This window comes from Poecilia mexicana, unplaced genomic scaffold (assembly GCF_051168715.1).
Source record: "Poecilia mexicana isolate PSO_F unplaced genomic scaffold, ASM5116871v1 scaffold_22, whole genome shotgun sequence".
Classification (NCBI taxonomy): Eukaryota; Metazoa; Chordata; class Actinopteri; order Cyprinodontiformes; family Poeciliidae; genus Poecilia; species Poecilia mexicana.
The window spans coordinates 22,475,498-22,495,180 of record NW_028263391.1 but is presented as its reverse complement, the minus strand read 5'-3'; the positions used below and the strand labels follow the sequence as shown (position 1 = coordinate 22,495,180).

Genomic DNA, 19,683 nt, shown 5'->3' with positions numbered 1-19,683 from the left:
GGAGATGGAGCGGCGCAGCCACAACAACTACAGCGGCAACAAACAACAACAAGACCGGGAGCGAGGACCTGAAGGAGGACACACTCTCCATCTTCTCTGCTGTTTTTCACTTCAGCCTTAGAGAGGAAGGACGTATTCGATCAGAGAAAAGAAAGATTCTGTTTGTGGTAGCATTGTGTAGGGTAAAACGGAAAAAGAGACTGATTGCAGTGATGAAGAGTTTTAAAAAAAAAGTGATTTCCTGGAGTGATTTGTATGATAAAAAGCTTCAATTCAGAATTTTTTCCTTCTTTCCATCACACTTTACTGCTTGCAAATCGATTTGTGCGTGTGTGTGTGTTGATATTTAGGTCCTGCTCTCTGGTCTGTACAGATACATGCGCAGAGTGTACAGAGCGAGAGAGAACAGTAAAGAGATGGAGAGCAGGAGGGAGGGCGAGAGGGAGATAGCGACACAGCTTTACCAACTGGGATGAAGATCGGTTTGGTCTGGTTAAGCCGTACCGAGCTCCAGAGATCTGGCGATGTGTAGAGTCCGGCGCTTTGCTCACATCAGGACATTGCGGAGCGTCGTTGGTGTGTCCTCGTGAAAAAACGAGCGTCCTTCCTTTGTTTTGCTCTCAGGGGGAAGATGTTCTGCAGGAATGGTAGCGATCAGGTAGCCGGGCAGCTGCTCTCTTTATGGTGCAACAAAGGTAGCTTCGCTCGCTCGCTCTGCCGCTCTCGTCTCTCTGTTCCGTTTACCCAAACAGCATCTGAAGGCTGTGAACCCTGCTTTGATGACAACACTTTTTTTTCCTCTCCCCCCCTCAAATTTTGTTGCTGCACATCCACATTTGCATGCGTGCATGTATGTGTGCCGTTCAGTGCGAGCCACCGTTTGCAGTGTGTGTTTGTGTCTTTTTCTGTACTATCTGCACAGAAAACATTATTTTTTTAAATCAGACTGCACATTTGTGTGGGATTAACATGGCTGGCACTCTGACGTGTGAAAGACCCGCAGAGCCGCATCTGAGCCTACAGGGAGGACAGATCACAGGTGAGGAAAAGGGAATGAGAAAGTACAGCTGAGCGGAGGCAGAAATTTCTTTGCACTTTTGCAACAGAAAAGAGGCGAAAAAATGCAGCAAAAGGAGCGAAGTTCAACGTGCGGTACATGACAGATTAGAGGAACATGGAAGCGTTAGCTGCGAATGCTTGGAAGTTTGGGTTTGAGCTCTTTGTGTTCACAGTGGACCTTGATTTAATTTCAATACAATTAAGGCACGCGGTGAATGCCAAGAGAGAAGCCACAGTCGACCCTCACCTGCAGCGTGTAGGCGACAGGACAGGGCTGCACAGATTAACGCGCTTCACAATCCAGATTAACCAGACTGCACGCACAGATCGAAGAGGAGCAAATGTATATTTTAGGACACAGACCCACAACCACTGGGCACTGGGCGGTTAACATACTGGTTTCCATATTGTCCCAGCAAACAGAGCCATAGGCAGCATTGCAGTGTTACTCCTGCAGCCAAGTGGACAGAGGGATCACACTGGGGGGATTTGCCATGTGGTGACAGTGGGACACTTCAAAGGTCTGTGTGTTTTCTCTGAGAATACACTTCCTCATGAGGTAAAAAAAAAAAGACAAAAAAGAAAAATACTGCCATGATATTACTTAAGGAAAGCAATAAATCAAACTCCTGCTGTGTATTTGTCTTGTAAAAAACTCAAAGTCATCCTCCTGCATGTTGGTTTATAACTTTAGCTTCGATTTCAGCTGCAACACGCTTACCTGCATTTGAAATGATCCGTTTGGATTTCTGACTTTCAGCATCACACTTGTGTTTTTTCCTTCTTTGAAACATTTCAATAAAGTCGTCGTTTTATGGACTGAATTTCTATCCGTAGTATTTCTTGTTAAAGTACAAAAAAAAATCCAAAATAAGAAAGCCTCAAGTAATTTTAATAATGAGCATAAATTATTGTATTAAATAAAAGAAAATCACAGCCTTACATCAAATGATTCAAGCTGCAAATCGCTGCAGGCAACAAAGATGTGAGCTGACCTACATCACAGATGAGGGAGGCAGAATATGCAGACAAAAATAAGATTTTTTTGTTGTTGTACAAATTCATTATTTACAATAAGTTGACATATAATTCAGATTTTTTTCAGATCAGACAACAGCAGCTAAAAACTTCACTAACAAATTTATTTAAGAGCAAAATCCGTGTCTTATTTAAAAAAAAAATAAGATAAGATACCACAGCTTTAGAGCAGGTCTACATCTACGCATTTCTATTCGCATGCATTCATCTCCTCACAATTAAAGTGTGCAGCCGGTGAGTGTGCCACATATGTTGAGACAGAGGTCATCAACTGTTTTCAGGTCCCTCTGCCTGTCTGCACATTATGCATCGTCACAATGCTCAATACAATTAGGAGACATGCGGAGGGGGATGCCGAACACATCAAACACTGCAGAACCCCTGGTGCTGGAGAGCAGGTGACCATGTACAGACGGCCCCTCCCCCACCGCCCAGAAAAATCATCTCCCAACATGACATCTTTTTTTTTTCTTTCTTACATATATGTAAGTAAAAAGAAGTAAGAATATGCCATGAGGCCGCCATATTCAATTAATACTAAAATAAAATAAACATAAATAGCGTAAAATAGATGATTCTGAAACTTCCAACTGACAATACGCATTTAAAATGCATTGATATAATAATATTCTCAGAAAAAAGATTGTGCGATCTATCTTTTAATACAAACTACATTATGATATTTAGAGGATTAATTTTCTCATTTTGATATGGAGATTATTTTTTTCCCAGTAAAATGCAGGAGAAGACAGAGGCAATCTAATTTAGTCACGTAAATAGAGGTCGGGTTGGCGACATGGCGAAGCGTCACTAATGGAAGAAAGAGATGGATGCCTTATGATAATGAGGGGAAAATAAAGCAGAACCATGACCTTGCAGTGCAAAATGAACCCAAACCGTGTAATACGTCGCTCACAAAAGGATCTCATGAGTCGAGAATGTTTTCTCTGGATCGATCTCATCAGGATTTAAAATATATATAAATAATTTTATCCTCAATCGTAGCTGTATGATAATTCAAATTTTTATTTTATGGATTTGATCCATTTAAAGAAAATAAACCGTGGGTTGAGGATGCCACCTCACACACCATCACAAACTCTCCCATCATGTCTTAGTTTGCTGCTTCATCTCCGGCATGCTCTCAGCGTAATATGCACTCTGTGGGATGTTCCAGAGCTGACCCTCCTCCTCCTCCTCTTCCTCCTCCACCTCTAGCACCACTTTCTCTTTCTTCCCCGCCGCCCTCTCCGTATGGGGCATCTCAATGCGCCCTGCTTTATGGCTGCTCATTTGCATCCCAGGAGGGGCTGAAAGGCGTCCCCAGAGACACGCAGATAAGGGTCACAGGAGAACCCCTTGAGGGCGGCACGCTTGCCTCGCACACACACACCCTCCCCCCCACCACAACACACAGACGACACGTGCCATGGAGCTCCCTCCCGACACACTCAACGCTCACCAGCCGTGGCTCTTTTATCAGCTGTTGTCACTTTGTTAGATGCCGTCCATTCACGATAAACCCGCCTGTAATAAGGTTGAATCTGATTTCTGAGGGTTATCCCCAGCAGTGGGCGACACGGACTTGAAGTTTCGTCATGATATTTTGCTGTACTGTTGTGATAATGAAAAATTAGGGGTGGGCATTTATTGTATTGTTTATCATTCATGCCATAATAAGAATTTTGATTTCTTAATGATGTTAAAACCCCCAAAACTTTTCACTGTTTGTTTAATGAGAGTGTAGATTAATATCATTAATTTGAAAATGTGATTCAAACCCGTTTTCGAGCGCAGTCATACGTCTGCATGTAATGTTTATCATTATCACAGCAGTACTACAAAAAATCGTGATAAAATTTTAAGTCGATATCTCTCACCCCCACGATAAATGTAATAAAAACGATTTCTATATCCGAGAGTGAGAAACGTTTGCGTGTTGCGGCGGAAAATTACCTCAGGGCTGAAACTCGTCAAAATGCATCAACACAACGACTCTAATATGGCATTTAAAGAACAAGCACTTGACGGAGTTTGGCTAAATCGAGGCTCAATGCAGGGAAAAAAGGACAGATAGCAGGCAAAGCAGCGCACAGCTACCAACACTCACCCGGATTAGCATCACGGTCAGAAAGCTAAACAAATAACAGAAAAAATAATTAAAGTCTTCAAGCTGGCGGTGTAAGACGCTGGTTCTGCTCTCGCTTTTGGACCGCCGCTACGCGCTAAAGGTAGTAATATTTCTCATACTGAGCGCCACTCAACCTCCACCAGACAGTGAACTCTCACACCGAACATCTGCTTGAAGCTGCAGCATGTGACTTAAAAAAAAAAAGATTTTAGATATGTATTAAAATATATCTATTATGTCTAAATTAGGTGAATTTATTGCCAGATAATTTTTTCCATTTTGCCAGATAACATAGTATCATTTATACCTAAAGCGAAAAATTAGCAACCATTCCAGGCGATTGGCAGTGATCAGTGATCAGCATCACTGATGATCGGAATCGGCATCAAAAAACCTGATTGGAGCATCCCTATAACATCTTTTACACTGAACCATCCAGATTAAGCCTAAAATCATCAGTGTGAAACCTCTGACAGAACCAACGTACAGCGAAAGTCAAAATGTGCACGACCTTGTTACAAAGGTTAAATTTCTGTAGCATAAATAAATTCTACAACCAAAAAAAAATTTTTTCCAACTTTAACACAACATGCCTAGTATTCAAGTCAACTAAAAAACACACTTAGGAGAAAATAACTATTATTGTTATTCTGTTTTTCCTCCTACCAACAACTTTCCTGTCATTCCTCTGATCTTATTCAATCATCCGAGATAGTCACATGTGGGGTACCCCAAGGTTCCATCCTCAGACGCCTCCCTTTTAGCATACATGCTTCCGCTAGCTCACGTTATGTAAAGCAATTATGAGATTAGCTCCCATAGATATGCAGGTGATTCATAACTCTTTATCATAATGTCACCAGGTGACAGCACTGAATAGAGGCTGGAAACAAGTCAGAGCAAGGATGTGCCATAACTTTCTCCAGCTCAGCACAAACAAAACTGAAGTTATCTTTGGATGCAAACATGAACAATGTAGAGTTAGCTACTGCAGCTAAAAACTATTGCTCAGGCCCAAAAGCTGAAGGGAAATACATTTTAAGATACTTTTGTTAGTTTATAAATCACTGAATGGCTTAGCACCACAATACTTTAAAGAGCAGTTGTTTTTCTATCAAGCTTCCAGACCAATCAAGTCTTCTGGTTCAAGTCCACTCTGCATTCCCAGAATCAGAACCAAACCAGGAGAAGCAGCATTCAATGTTATGGTTCACGAATATGGAGCAAATTTCCTGAAAAATGCATAATTGCTGAAACACTGAGCTCCTGCTGTTGGCTTGGAGGTGGCTAAAAACCCATTGTTTATGTTAAGCCCTACTTTAATCTACTGTTAATATGCTGACAATTAGTCTGACTGCAAGAATATCAAATAGTCAGCCAATTTATTTTTTACTAACAGGTCTACACCGGTACAAATATTAGATTTTTGCTTGTTTAAATGCGAAAAATGCGTCAAAGTGCACAATATATGCCCTTTTGAATTTGTTTTTCCAAATGCAATATGTTGGAGGATATCAAATTAGACATTACGGTGATTATTATGGCACTTAATACCCATGTCACTTTAAAATCTCTATTTTTAAGACGTACATAAACCGCTTAGACACCTCTAGCCTTGAAGAAACGTATTCAGAAATGTAGAAAATCCGAAATGAAAGCTGCAATACAGGCTGCTGTTCATTTACACACCAACGTTGCGCAAGCGTGACCAAAAATATTCTTGAAAAGCCTAATTCTTTTCATTTCTTGCAGATTGTAAAGCTTTTCTCAATTTCTGATCAGATGACGTGATAAATTTCCACACCAGTACATTTTATAGACAGTATTGCTTACCTTGTAACACAAGGCCTCGTGACCAGGAAGGAAGCGCGATGAACTGATCCCGGCTGAAGAACATGACACGGTAAACGATCCTGTGCCGCCCTCTTGTGTCCACTTCGACTATTACAGAAATAATTTCCAAGACAGAAAATGGCGGAATGTGGATTAATCAAATATTTATGGTAATTACGGAATCTTGTACGTGTCATATTTTACAAAATGTCATTTTCCACCAATGAGTGAGTGTATGTAAGGTTTTTAATCAAGCTGAGTCACATTTCATGCCAAAAAAAAATAACTGAAACGATCCGAAATACGTAGTTCTAGGATATATTTTCAATTTACCTTAAGCAGGTAGAAGATGCAATATTCTAAACACAATTATGAGAAGTTGACGGCTATACCCGGACAGTTTCACAGCAGACATTTGACTTGAATGCTTAAAGAACAAAGGTGTCTGCAAGAACTGCATTCCATTTAGATCATTTCTAGTTTGACACACACTTAGCCCAATAACCGACATGCACCAATGCAGAGGTGGAATTCAATCCTCATGAAATCAGTTTAAACTTTACTGGTTTAAAGGAGAATAAGTGCAAGTACAAATAGCCAATGAAAAGCAAAACCCAACATAACTTTGTGGAGCATCTTTATTATGCCACAAATAAAAGCCAGTAGTTCTCAAGGTTTCCTTTTTTTCTAAACTGACAATGACACCGAGCAATGCATGGCTGCAATTAATGGTTTATTATGAATGTCTGGCTGAGCAGAAATAAGAATTGGGGAGTGTGGAGGACAAGGTGACACAGAAAAGTGGAGCAGTAGGAGAGGCAAAGCAGGGTTAAAGTAGAACCTCCATCATTTGCAGGCTGATTATAACTGAGCAGAAAAAAACATTAATACCATGTAAAAACAAGCTGAATAAAGAAGCCACTTTCAAGTCGAACATAAGGAATGCACACAACTCTGCTGAATATACCACATTTATTACTTTTGAACTGATTAATAGAAAGAGTGGGGGCAAGGCCACTCGCATCAGTCATAAGAAAACGGAAGAAAAAAAAGCAGCCCATAGCAACAATGAGTCAACTTCTTCAAGAGACAAAGAAAAAGGCGTAAATAAAGTCCAATGAAGACTTAACAGACGGCCCCATTTTTTCCCCATAAAATTATACAGTGAGCAAAAGCTCATCAACTTAACATGTTCTCTGAATTTAAACATTTAACCCCATTCCTTGGTGTTCCTGCCTTGATCCTCCTCACCCCACCTCCCATACACACTCCGACAACATGTGAAAACACAGAGGGCTTTACTTTTTTCTTTTTTTTAAACAAACATCTGTAGTCCTCCTAAACAAAAACGTGGCAAGCATGTACAAACAGAAACTGAAGTGAGAATAGTTGGCACCAGCCGTCGGTGAGGAATCCACTGTGGAAGAAGTTGCTCTGGGTTTCTTGGTTGATGATCCGAGCATCATTTGCAGACAGGTGTAAGGTTTGCTTTTAAAGATGAAGATCTTTCCATTCTTTTTTTTTTTTTTTTCTGGGCAGAGGGGGACGCTAAATTTTTCTATATGGATTTTTATCATTAAGGTTTGTGTGAGAATTACAGACTCAAGTCTTGGACCATAAAAAATGGATGCCGATCCTTGTGTTTACAAAAAGAAAGGAAAGAAAGAAGGAAAGGAAAAAGCAGCATACAAGGAAAAAGCGTATGTAGTGGAATGGGGTAGGGCAAAAAAAAAAAAAAAAAAAAAAAGGATTTCAGCTAAGGATGCTATGCATTTAGTTGTAGTCCTATGAATAATCGTTTCCTTTTTACTACAAGTTCGAAGTAAGTCTTTAAAGTCAAAAGAAATCAAAGTCTTCATTTAGTTTTTTTTTTCCTCTTGTCCTTTGTTAAATCTTCACCCCTATTAGAATTTCTTAGAGATCTGAATGTAATAATGTACTGGAGCGGACAGGGTTTTAGGAAGGGGCATTGCAGTCCTTTGACCAAAGCACCAACTGTTACTTGACTCGTCCTTGACGCTCCTGGAAAAAAAAAAGAAGCAACAATTAAAAACAACAATAAGTACAAAATAAAATACAATAAAACATTTTTTTCTTCCATTTCCAATGGATTATAACAGAAGGGGACGTGTGGTGCATTAAACAAGCAGATAGAGATTGCATACTGTGAAGAGTGGATATCACTGTATCAAATAACCGACGATGTAGGTAGAATAAAAAAGCAAACACGTTTTTATTAAAAAGTCAACATACCATGGCATAAATCAACAATACATGTGCATCAAATTACTCCTGAGCTCAAGTAAAGTTACCTGAAGCCTGTAATGACTCCTGTTGCTTGGGTTGCTGGGATATGGCTCACTGCCTTGGACCTCCACCTGTCAGACACAGCACAGGAAACTGAGCACAACATAAAGAATGTGGTTTCCACCTATAGACTTCAATTATAACCACACATTTTAGATTAAAAACAACTTTGATACCGTAAAAAGAATAAAGGTTGTGCTTCAGAGACAGAGTAATTAGAGCAGTAATCCAATAAGGAGAAGTTAATATTTCCAGAAATGTATGAAAATAAACTATTTCTAAGCATTTATTTAAATGTTCAAAATGACATTCAAGAAAAGTAAAACTACACAGCAAAGAAATGGACTGTAAAACTAAAAGTATGTTTCCAAAACTCATACATGGACAGTTTAACTGTAAAACTGTTTTGTGTGCAAACACATGGAAGAAATGAATAAATATTATTTTAATCAAATACCCCAACCTGTGAAAGAATCCAAAATCTGCTGCTTGATCATTTTATTCCTCATGCTTTAAATTCACTATGTAAATGATGAAGTGCAATAATTGCAAAATAAAGATAGTGTTTCACCGTTTCATGGTCTAATCTGGTTCATTGTAAAGCCAAAGGTTAAAGGTTACAACAAAAAGAAAGGAGCCAAGCTTCTGGACTATACCAGAAAATGTGTAAAAATATTACGAAATACACAAACCCTATTGTGTTATGGCAAGTAGCTACTGCACACATTGGTATATTAAAATATCTGAGGTGCGATGCGTGCCTATTTTCTTCTTCCATCACTCTGTGGCCTTCAGCATCTTAGCCAAGGTCATTTGTGTCCAGTGTGAGGATCTGCTGCCATGAGACTCCAACTAATTATTACATTAACATGTAAAATGGAAGTTCAAAACACTTGGAATAGATTAACCAGCAATTATTGCTCTCCAAACAGTCCTTTGTAACGTGAATATTGCACACACTCATGTTACGATATTTTGTCCAGCTGTAGTTTCTGCATACAAAACCAAAACCACCACCAACATGGCAGCTGAGCTGAAAAAAAAAAGTCATTCACACATATTCAGGGTATTTCCAGTTTATAATTTGACTTGTGACTAAAATATTTAAGAACTGCACAATACTTTGCTGTATTGTCATGTGTTTGCATATCAACACTGGAAAGCAGTAATTGAAGGCTAATATACACCAAGTGTCATCAATGTACACTTTGAATGCCGATAAGGCTTGATACAAGTTTCACTGCAGTAGATTCCCACAATTGACAGATCAAGGTAATCTGTCAAAGGTCAGAGGTCATGAGTAAAAAGAAAAAGTGGATTTCTTCTAATTGATACATCATTACATTTACCTACAACACTGTTTTTTTTTAATATTGTGCAGCTCAACGATAAACAGAGAAGGGATAAACAGGTCATTACAGAGAAAATAGTTAAACTTAGAATAAAAATCAAACTTGTACTAAACCTTTTCATTCTGTGTAATGTGACAGAAAAATGCAATATATAAAAACATTCAGAGTTGAACAATTGTTTTATTACACATTTCAATCATTTAGGAATGGTGTTTTACCTTTTTCACACACTCTTCCTCCTCCTGACGCTTCTCATAGTGAGAGAAGTCATCGAAGATGGAAGTGGTGTGTTTATATCCAGCGATGATCTTTAACACCTGCCTGGCCTTGTCCAGCGGTACCTCCTGTGTGTCCCGAGAGTTGGTCACCGGTTTGTTTTCGTTGTTCTCTAGCCGAATGTGCCTCAGCTGACTGTTGGGAACGTCTTTAACAAAGATCCAGCGCACGTCGAAGCGGCCCTTCCACTTGTCCTGCGACCACACGCCAGCAGACGTGTTGTAGTCCACCGGTGAGCGCATCTCCGCTACACCACAGAAGTGCCCGCTACCGTTGACGCTGAACAGAAGATAAAGCGGCCCTTTGCCCGCCAACGAGCGGTAGGCGGCGTCGAGCCGCTTGTTGCCGTGCTCCGTGCTGCACCAAATGTTGTACTTGATGGAGCGGTGGATGTCGTCCTCGGAGTAGCTCTTGATGATGAACACGCGGCCCTGCTTGAGGTTCCAGTCGAAGTCCTTGGGGTTGTAGTTGTTAACCATCCGCAGCTTTTCTAAAACGGGGTGAGGCTCGGACGGGACTCCGGGAACCACGCCGATGCTGGAAGAGGAGGGAGGCGACTGGCCTGACCCGCTTCCGCCAGCGTCTCCAAACCCATTGGCCCGGTTACGCGGAGGGACCCAGCGAGTCGGTTGAGAAGGCTGCTGCTGTTGGTGGTTTGGCGGTGGTGGACCCTGGGAGAGGGGTTGGGGTATCTGAGCCATACCTGGCTGTCCAGTAGGTGGAAGATGATGCTGCCCCAGCTGGGAGACAGGTGGAACCAGCTGTCCATTGCTCAGAGGCATCTGTGGGTTCCCTGCAGCTGTGGCTCCAGGCTGCGGAGAAGCCTGATTAGGTGGCTGCCCGTTGCTGGGAATAGAGGGTACCTGCTGAGGGGTGGCAGCTTTGGGCATGGTGCCCTTGTTGTCCCAAGTGCCAATGTCCATGTTGTGTTTAATGGGCGGAGGAGGCAAATTGGCACCTGCCATGCCACCCTTGGTTTTAAGCTTGGGTTGAGGCTTGGCGGGTTTGCTGGCGATGTCGGCCCAGGAGGCCGGCTTGGCTGGGGCAATGGAGACGGGGGGCATGCTGGGAGGTCCAACAGAAGATACAGGGCCCAAGGGCCCCCCACCAGGCAGCCCAGAGCCAACCACCTTCGGAGCCATTTCTCCATTCCCACCAGGGGCAGCACCACCGATTTTAAGACCCGCCATGCCCTGGTCCAGGCTGTTCATGCCAGGTGCCTTGTTGAGGGGTTCGTTGGCAGCAGGTGCAAATGGGGACTGTCCATCAATCATGGCACCCCCAAGCGAGCTGGGGGCGTAGGCATAGCTGCTGCTGTAGCCAGAGCTCTGCGGTGTCCCCGACTGTCCCTGAGAGCTGCTGTTGCCCCACGCGGAGAAGTCGATGCCGCTGGGGAAAAAGTTGAAGCCATGCTGGCCCAGGAACGGGTTGTTCCCCAGGGGACCAGGCTGGCCGAACATTGCATCTGGGAGGTAGTGGGGTTCGCCATTGCTCAGCTGTCCATAGGAGGCCAGGTAAGGCATAGGAGGGTCCCCACCAGTGGACCACGCTGCCTCATTCAGGGAGTAGGAAAAGCCAATGGAAGGACTGTAGTAGCTGGGCATGTACGAGTCCGACATGGCCGTATAGGCATTGCTCTACAACAGAAACAGACACGGCATTAACAGTGTTTCAAATAACACTCCATATTATTCCCCCACATTTATCATGCCAAAATTCCATATTTTTCCAGATTCCAGCATACTTTTCAGCCAATTTTTACAGTATAAATACAAAAGTTCACTATGAAGTCATTTGGAGATACTTTCACACTGACTGGACTCGGTAAATGTAAAAAAACACTCTGACTTAAGAGGATGGATAAACAGTAGCAAATTATGCCAACAACAGATTGAAGGATGGATACAACTTTTACACCAGAAACAAGTCAGTTTCAGACCCCTAAAAAAACAACACTGGAGAAAACTTCTGAACCCAAAATATCAGTCTAGTCTAAAAGCTTTACCAAAAGGGCAACTAAACAGGATTATAATGAAAACACAATCTCCTGGAATATTTAAACACAAATAGACCTTCAGCATCTCTCACTCATTTGTAACTTCTTAGTAGAGAGGTTGCAAACGAACCTCTCTCTACTCCATGGTGTTTCCTTACAGGTAAAACAACAACCAAATACTTGTTAGAAGTTTTCAGATATAAAATCCATCAGTGTCCTGTTAGAAAAGCAAAATAAATGCCACTATACATATTAAAAGGCTTTTTTTAAATTAATAAAAATTAATCAGTGATGCCCCAGATAACAGAAATAGACTGGAAACAAGTTAAGTCTTTGTAAATCAAGTTTCAAATTATTTTACATGCAAAATTATTTTTATAAATTTGAACCCATCACAAAAAACTAAGTAGGTAGTTTTTTGTGATAATTTTTTATTTAATTTGCAAACTCCACTTCCACCATCGTCAACAAAGAATAAAGGTATGTTTTTTATTAATGCATGATGAAAATGCGGTCGTGGTGGTCAACATGATTCATCATCTTCTCACACCTCAGTCAAATGCTCACCTGTCTGGCCTGAGTATTCAGGTAAGGCTCAAACTCATCGTCATTCAAAGTATCCTTTTGGGTCACAGCTCCGTTTTGCACTGAACAGAAAAAAAGACAAACATGTTTGTGAATCTGATATAGAAATGTTACAGTTTCAATTTATATCACCATCATCGCCTGTTATAAGATTAAACTTATCAGATGATGAGGGAGCAGCCTGAGCAAGTTAAAAGATGTTCTGATGTACTGAAGAGGCAGACTTTGTTACAGATAACGGATCAAAATGATATAAAAACCCATGAAAGACAGAAATGTGAGTAAGACTACAATAAAGTGAAATCTAACAGACAAGAAATGTTAGTTATTAACTGCTGGCTATTGGCTATGTTACCATTAGTGAATCTGTGCTGATATTCCTGTAACAGTAACTGGATTTGAATTTACATTAAGAATAATATAAATTCAGAATGCTATTCCTTATTGACGTACTTCCTGTTAGGGAGATAATGGAAGACTTTTGATTCACAGAAAGTGTGCCAAATTTGTTTGTAGGTAGGCTATTTTTTTAAACCCTATGTAGTCTAAAGTTTTTAAGTTCTAGTAAAACAAAATTAAACTAATCTGACATCTCTGATTTCAAACCAGAGGGGAAAAAACAGTGTCTAATGGTGCTGAGATTATCAGAAAAATATAATTTAAATGCTAGTGCTGGGAAACTGATAACAATATTGACATTTTTCACATCCCTTTCTTTACCTTTACACAATGTTGCCACCACTATGGGTGGCTTTAGATTATCTGTACTAAACATGTAGATCCTGTTTGAGGCCTGGGAACTTTGACAGTAAATTTAACTGGTCCAATATTATATAATTACAGACGGTGTGAATGAATGACATATAATATACAGTATCCAGCCAAATATTACAACCATCCAAGTCATGTTTTATAATCACAATTTTGCGTCAAAACTATGATTTAAAGTACATCTAATGCAAAATCTTAAAATCAGAAGCAGAATCCTCCTAATGTGATAAATGCCAAGTCTATTGTGACTTTGAAAGTAAATTTTCCTTTCAAAATGTCTAAATATTTTACAATTGATAGGTTAGACAGAATAAGGACATCCAGGACTTGTGAACATTTTGTTTGACAGATGGATGACACTTTTTCATAAACAATCTCAAATTCAGCACATCTATTAAAAGTAACAGTTGATTTTTTTATTATTATTTCTAATTTTATTGGTCAGTAGATTAATGCCTTGAGAATTAATTGTGTTTAGGCTGATGGAATGATTAAAACATATTTCATAACTATATAAAAATAATAAATTACACACATTTTGTGATGATATTACATTTTGGGTTATAACTTGTCGTTTTGGGAGGACATAATTGCTTGAGGATTTTGTATTTTAACATTTTAAACTTTCATATACGTTTGTGCCATTTGAAGTTGGTTTTAAATTAATTTCTTTTGACATTCAACTCTTCTGAAAATGTTGATAGCAAATTTTGCTGAAATTTCTTCTGGGATCCCGCTAATCACCAAGTATCATAGTAAAGATTGATAACTGCAAGTGAAATCATAGAGACAGGTTAAAATTTATTTAAATGTAGACTTATAGCGTTAGCGGTAAAGTGGTGGTAAAGCATGTGTAGAGACGTGTCGTTTCGGGTTAACATAGCAACATGCTAACATTAGCACGCTACCAAGCGACGAGTCCTTTCAACTTGACGGGCTTGGCTGACATTAGCCATAGAGAAAGGCACCTGTAGATTAAACGCAGCTAAAATGCCGTTAAGTGTGTGCTGTAGAGGAAGACTGAGTGGTAAAACGTTGTCTTTGTTCAGTTCTTTGCCCAGAAAAGCGTCCAGTCTAACCAGGAAAACGATGCCGACGTGAATCATTTTGCTATTAACATTAGCAAGTCAACGCTACCTGTGGGGACCCTTTTAAAACTTGTACCGTAAAAGCTCCAGAACTGGTTTTAGATAAAACAACGTTGCGTTTTTTTATATTTAAACTTAAAATATGCGTAAAACTAGTTTGTGATAGACACAGAGGGGCCTTTTACCAGCAACAAGCTAACAGCACTCGTGAACGCAGGATTTTCAGAGCGCACGGCACGTAAGGAGATCCGTATTCACAACCCCAGTCAGTGAGTAGCTCTTACCTTTATTAGCTTGGCCTTTCGGTCTCTGGATTGGGTCCAGGTGATTCATGAAGGTTTGATTTATGAGAAGAGAGGAAGGGGAAAAAATAGATGAAGAGATGTATTTTCAGCAGTCAGTTTGTTTTGCAGGTGGTCAGGCCTACTGCACTACTGAGCCACAGCCGCTGCCTCGAAGCTAAGCTACCTGCTTTAGCCGTCGCGATGCTGACAAATTTGGCCCTCGCAAACGTTCAGAAAATACCTCTTTTTACCTGTTCAAGAAGGCTGCTGGCTGACATGTCTTTCCCCCCCCACGGCCTGTGTAACTGTATTCTCTCCTAATTAACAGCGGCGGGGTGTACAATTTGTCCGGCTATGAAGGAGTTTCAGGCAAGCACTCTTATCTCTCTATAGAGCCTGGTTTCTACACAATGGCGGGCTGCAGTTTGCTTGACAGACTCCTCAACATGGCTGGGCGGCCCTCGTCAACTCAGAATGACATTTATTCACAGTGAACACGCGCCCCCTAGTGACTGGGAGGAACAAGATACGAATGGTCCATTAAAGGTGGGTAGAATACCCTAAATTGTACTCAAGAAGGAGTAGCACTACTTCAAAAAATTAGGGACTTTCTGTTTGTTTTCTTTTTTTCTTTTCTTTTTTTTTTGTTTAGAAAAGTCAGAACCTTAAGATTAAAGTCACTTTAATTTCACAATTCTCACTTCTGGAATTTTTGAGGAAAAAAATCTGAATTCTGAAGTTATAGCCAGAATTCTTTTTTTTTCTGTGTGGCTCTAATCATCCTCCGTAACTTCAACATAGTTTTACTAATATAAAAATGAAAAGTTTCCACCTAAGGAATTACTCAAGAGTTAAAAAAATATTCCATATAAAGGCTACTTTTAACTTAAGTACTGAGTAACTTATTAGAATATCTTATGATATCAGATAGACAAAGCATTTAGTTTTGTGTAACTTCTAGTATTTTAAAAATTGAAATGAAAAGTATAATATAAATAAATAACCTCTAAAGGCACAGCAAGCTCAACAAATAGAAATAGCATTAGAATAACAAATCCTGTGCACGAAAAAGAAGTCTCACTTTAACATAAGCTATAGATGTATGAGTCTTTCTGGTGCTTTTTTAGTTAAAATGTGTTTACTCTTCATTCAGTGAAGTACGTCACAGTTGATAGAGTATCCAGATATTTTACCCAAGTTAGCAATACTAAATGTAGCTGTTATCACCCACTTCTGAAAAGAACTGTAGATGTTACAGAACTCAAAGCTTAACTTTTTATTTAAATATTTATCCAAGACACTTTAAACATGTATAGCAATTTGTAAAGTATTTATATTTTCTAATTTCGTCTCATTGCCACACCAACCTAAAGTGCATTTTATCAGGATTTGAGGTGATTGAGTGCATAGTTACAAATTAGAAGGAAAATCATATATAATTTTCTATTTTATGCAAATAAAAATCTGAAAGTGCGACCTGCATTTGTATTCAGCCCTCCTGGTTCTCGGTAGAATCATCTTATGGTGGAATTACAGCTGTGAGTCCTTTTGAGTATATCATTTCTAGCTTTACATGTCAAGAGATACAAATTTTGCCCATCCTTCTTTTGCAAAATAGCTCAAACTAAGTCAGATGGGACAGAAAGCATTGGTCAACATAAAGTTTCAAGTCTTACTGCAGATTCTCAGTAGGGGTTTTAAGTTTGAGCGCACAAACATGGAATTTTCATTCGGTTCCGCTTTGTTCACAATACCGATAATTTAAATATAGATATTTAAGAATGGAAATGGAAAAAAAAGCTTTGTAAATATTTATTTACAGACAATACTATCAATACTTTTACAAGACAACACATGCTTTTCAGTAAAAAGTTTTCATAAGGTCAAAAAACAATGTTTTAATTGTCATCTGTTATTTTGTAAAAATAAGACAATGCCCCTTCCCCCAGATTTTATATGTTTTTGGGAGTGAAGTACTACATAAAACGTTGTTGAGTATAGACAGTAACAACATTTTGAACTTATTTGTTACTCACAGTTTCAACAGAGAACGTCCATATTGAGTGATTATCTCAGCTGAATCTGAAGCTCACCAGAACCAGAAAGTTGTGAAAGCTTTTTAAGTAACTTTAAGGGATTCAGGATCTGTCCGAAAGATGAACCTTGCTTACAGTGAAGTAGGTTATTACCCTAACTGGTACTAATGTGCGACATACAGTAAATCAAGAGCCTTTGCTGTAATGGCATTCCTCGGCCACTAGATGGACGCAGAGACACTTTTCTGAGTAAAAGCAAAGTTAAAATTAGTTTCTATTTGTGCTTCTTATTAATGATGATTCAGGATTAACTCTGTTTGTTTTAGTTTTTTCTTTTGACTCAGCACTAAGTGAAAAAATATGCTCCTGCACATGTTCTGACCGTATGTGGAGAGACATGGAGGACACTGAGAAAACCATGCTTTCTTTTGGCATTGGAGAACAGGTTACTAGTCCATCACAAGAACTAGTCCATCAGAAGAACATAAAGGGATATGTTCAATTCATTTAAAATCATTTCAGTTATTGAATCATCCCTCACAAACTTACCAATCAAAAATACCAAAATACCCAAGCACACTGATCTGCATAGCCCTCTTCATTTTCCATCAGGCAATTATTCCTTGTTATTGTTGCCATTCTTGCTTTTATAAACAGCTGTTTAATGTTGTCTCTATGCTTATTTTTCCCATTTTGACTCATTATTATCTACAGTTATTCTTTCCCTTAATGCAATAGGCTTAAACAGTGACACCCTTGATTCATTATGGGTGGCCTGTGACCAACTTCTGATCAAATGACTCAAGGACAGGAATAACCCCATGCAGGCAACCCACCACAACCCAAACACACACACGTATATCAAACTGGTTTTTTAAAACCAGGTATTATAGCTAAAATCTTAATTTATATGCAAAACTCAGCAAGTAATTACCAAAAGCAGAGCATAAGCAAAGATAAAACATATTAGATCAGTGATAAAACACAATGGCATCAACATTATAGGATACACAACTGACTGCACTCAGTGCATCAGTGTGACAAATTGGGATGGCAGACCAGTAGCTGTGAAAAGACATCTGACTTGTTAGACATGCTTCAGACAGTAGCATGGCATGCCTATATCATTTTCAGCCTTTCAACTCTCAATCATTTTTTGGGTGCATGATTTTTTTCCCCCTTCTCTCCAGGGTCTTGTTGACTGGTGTGGATTGGGCAGGTGGCGGTGCACGGAAAGGAGCTGGCCCTTTACTGTCCAATAAAAATAGCTGTGGTCTCCATGATGTCACCGCTGAGTAAATCATAGATCTTGAGAGTGAAGAAGGGGATAAAATGATGCAAATTTTAAAAGATATGTACTTTTTTTTTACACTTCGCACTTCCATTGGTAATTCAGATTTTTTTTTATATCTTGGTTTTCATATTATTCAGAACAACTTACACGAATGCTCACTGTTTTGCATTCATAAATGCTAGCTTACCTGCAATCTTGAAGATGTAGAAAAAAAAAATCAAAGATTTCTCCCTTCTCCCACAGGTGACACTGTCATTTTCAACTAGTCACACCGGCTGTATGCTGCCAGAAGGGGTGAACAAACTATAGTCAGAGTCTGATCTCACTCCCATACCTGGCATTCTGGAGCCACAACACCATGCTGCTGATGAGGAACCCGATCAGTCGTAAATCTTCACTGTTTGACCATGTGACATGCCAAATTTGTGATTCTGCTCAGTCTCCCTTTGGTATCTCATTCTCTTCACCTTTTGCCACCCAGGTCGCTCCTCTAACGGCTCCGTTCTCTGACAGAGACAATCCTGCATTCCCAGATCAGTTCTTAAGACTTCAGCTCCTTCATTTTTGATTTTCTTTGGCTTTACATCTGGATTCGAACATGTAATTTTAATTGTGTGTACATAACTTCAGTGGCCCAACAGGAGGGTGTCAGCTATGTCAGTAGTAGGAATGTAGCACCTGTCAGCCTCGCCAAGGATGCAGTTTTTCCAGATTTTGCCCATTTCACAAGATGAACTATTGATAAATAGTGAGGCAGCTTTGGGGGGTCATTAACAAATCTCAAGTGCAATAAAAAAGTGCAGCCATTTCTTGGCCTTGGCAATTCCTGGTATGTTAACAAGATGGAAGGAAAAACAATAAACACTAATATTTTTATTTTTATTTTCTGAACATCTTTGTTAACAGTGCTAATTCTTTAACTTTTCCTTTCAAAAAGAGAAATGGATATGTTTTATGGTGATTAACTGTATTTATTAAAGGTCTGTTGATTTTTTTTTCATAATAGTAAAATAATATGGATATGCAAATAGAATAAATGAAATAATATCAGAATCTTTAAAAGTACATAAAATATCAAACCAAACATTTTGTCAACTAAGTTACAGAAAAAATAATTCAGGCTATTTATATTCAATAAAAACAACTTTAGAATAGTTGCAAATATGCAGAGAATCTGAGGTTTTTTTTTTATTATGCTCTCAGTGGTGTATTGAGAAAATGGTTTATTTGTAGAGAATACTAAATGCTTTTTAGCAATCTTCACAAAAAAAACCTGAAAGGTGTGGCATGCAGCTCCTTTTTCTTTGACACCCCTAAACAGAATCTATTCCAAACAACTGCTTTCAGAGTTAAGCTAAGGAGTAAACACAATCTTTAAAATCTTACAGAGAACTCAACCAGTCGTCAGAATTTCACCTAAACTAAGAGGAAGAGCATCAATAAGAGAATCATGGTAAATTAGATGCCAAGAAAGAATGAGAGGATAAATATCACTCCAAACACATAAAAAGTTCTGTTTTCAGTTTGATAGAAGATATAGAAGACATGAGAAAAATGCGCGTGATGGATTTGTTTTTTCAGATTTAACTTTTTTGCAACTGCATATTATCTGAAAATCTTTTACACTGGGCTG

The 19,683-nt window shown here is 39.3% G+C and overlaps 2 protein-coding genes and 1 long non-coding RNA gene across 5 annotated transcripts in view; 1 reads left to right on the top strand and 2 right to left on the bottom strand.

Moving 5' to 3' along the window:
* msrab (methionine sulfoxide reductase Ab) overlaps window positions 1-6,140 on the bottom strand; it is a 60,429-nt gene extending 54,289 nt beyond the window's left edge. For all 3 annotated transcript variants that reach the window (XM_088002909.1, XM_088002908.1, XM_088002910.1), the window contains exon 1: window positions 6,062-6,140. In XM_088002909.1, the coding sequence (XP_087859035.1) occupies window positions 6,062-6,125 (64 nt within the window). In that variant the 5' untranslated portion in view covers window positions 6,126-6,140. The remainder of the gene's footprint in view (window positions 1-6,061) is intronic.
* Window positions 6,141-6,681: 541 nt separating this feature from the next.
* On the bottom strand, window positions 6,682-15,138 carry ythdf2 (YTH N6-methyladenosine RNA binding protein F2). Its single transcript, XM_014967664.2, has 6 exons — window positions 14,972-15,138; window positions 14,721-14,745; window positions 12,560-12,639; window positions 9,939-11,633; window positions 8,374-8,439; window positions 6,682-8,083 (listed from the first exon to the last, which is right to left on the bottom strand). Exons 1-6 carry the CDS (start codon window positions 14,996-14,998, stop codon window positions 8,060-8,062), a joined length of 1,917 nt encoding a protein of 638 aa, XP_014823150.2. The 5' UTR covers window positions 14,999-15,138; the 3' UTR covers window positions 6,682-8,059.
* On the top strand, window positions 15,139-18,941 carry LOC106903700 (uncharacterized). The gene is made up of 2 exons (XR_001414730.2): window positions 15,139-15,266; window positions 17,947-18,941. It is a non-coding gene; the product is annotated as an uncharacterized LOC106903700 (long non-coding RNA).
* Window positions 18,942-19,683: the final 742 nt, after the last annotated feature.

Coding starts and splice junctions, on each gene's coding strand:
- ythdf2 (XM_014967664.2), bottom strand. CDS start 14,998: ATGTCAGCCAGCAGCCTTCTTGAACAG. Junction 14,746..14,971: donor CCAGCAGCCTTCTTGAACAG/GTAAAAAGAGGT, acceptor GACCCAATCCAG/AGACCGAAAGGCCAAGCTAA. Junction 12,640..14,720: donor GAAAGGCCAAGCTAATAAAG/GTAAGAGCTACT, acceptor TTTTCTGTTCAG/TGCAAAACGGAGCTGTGACC.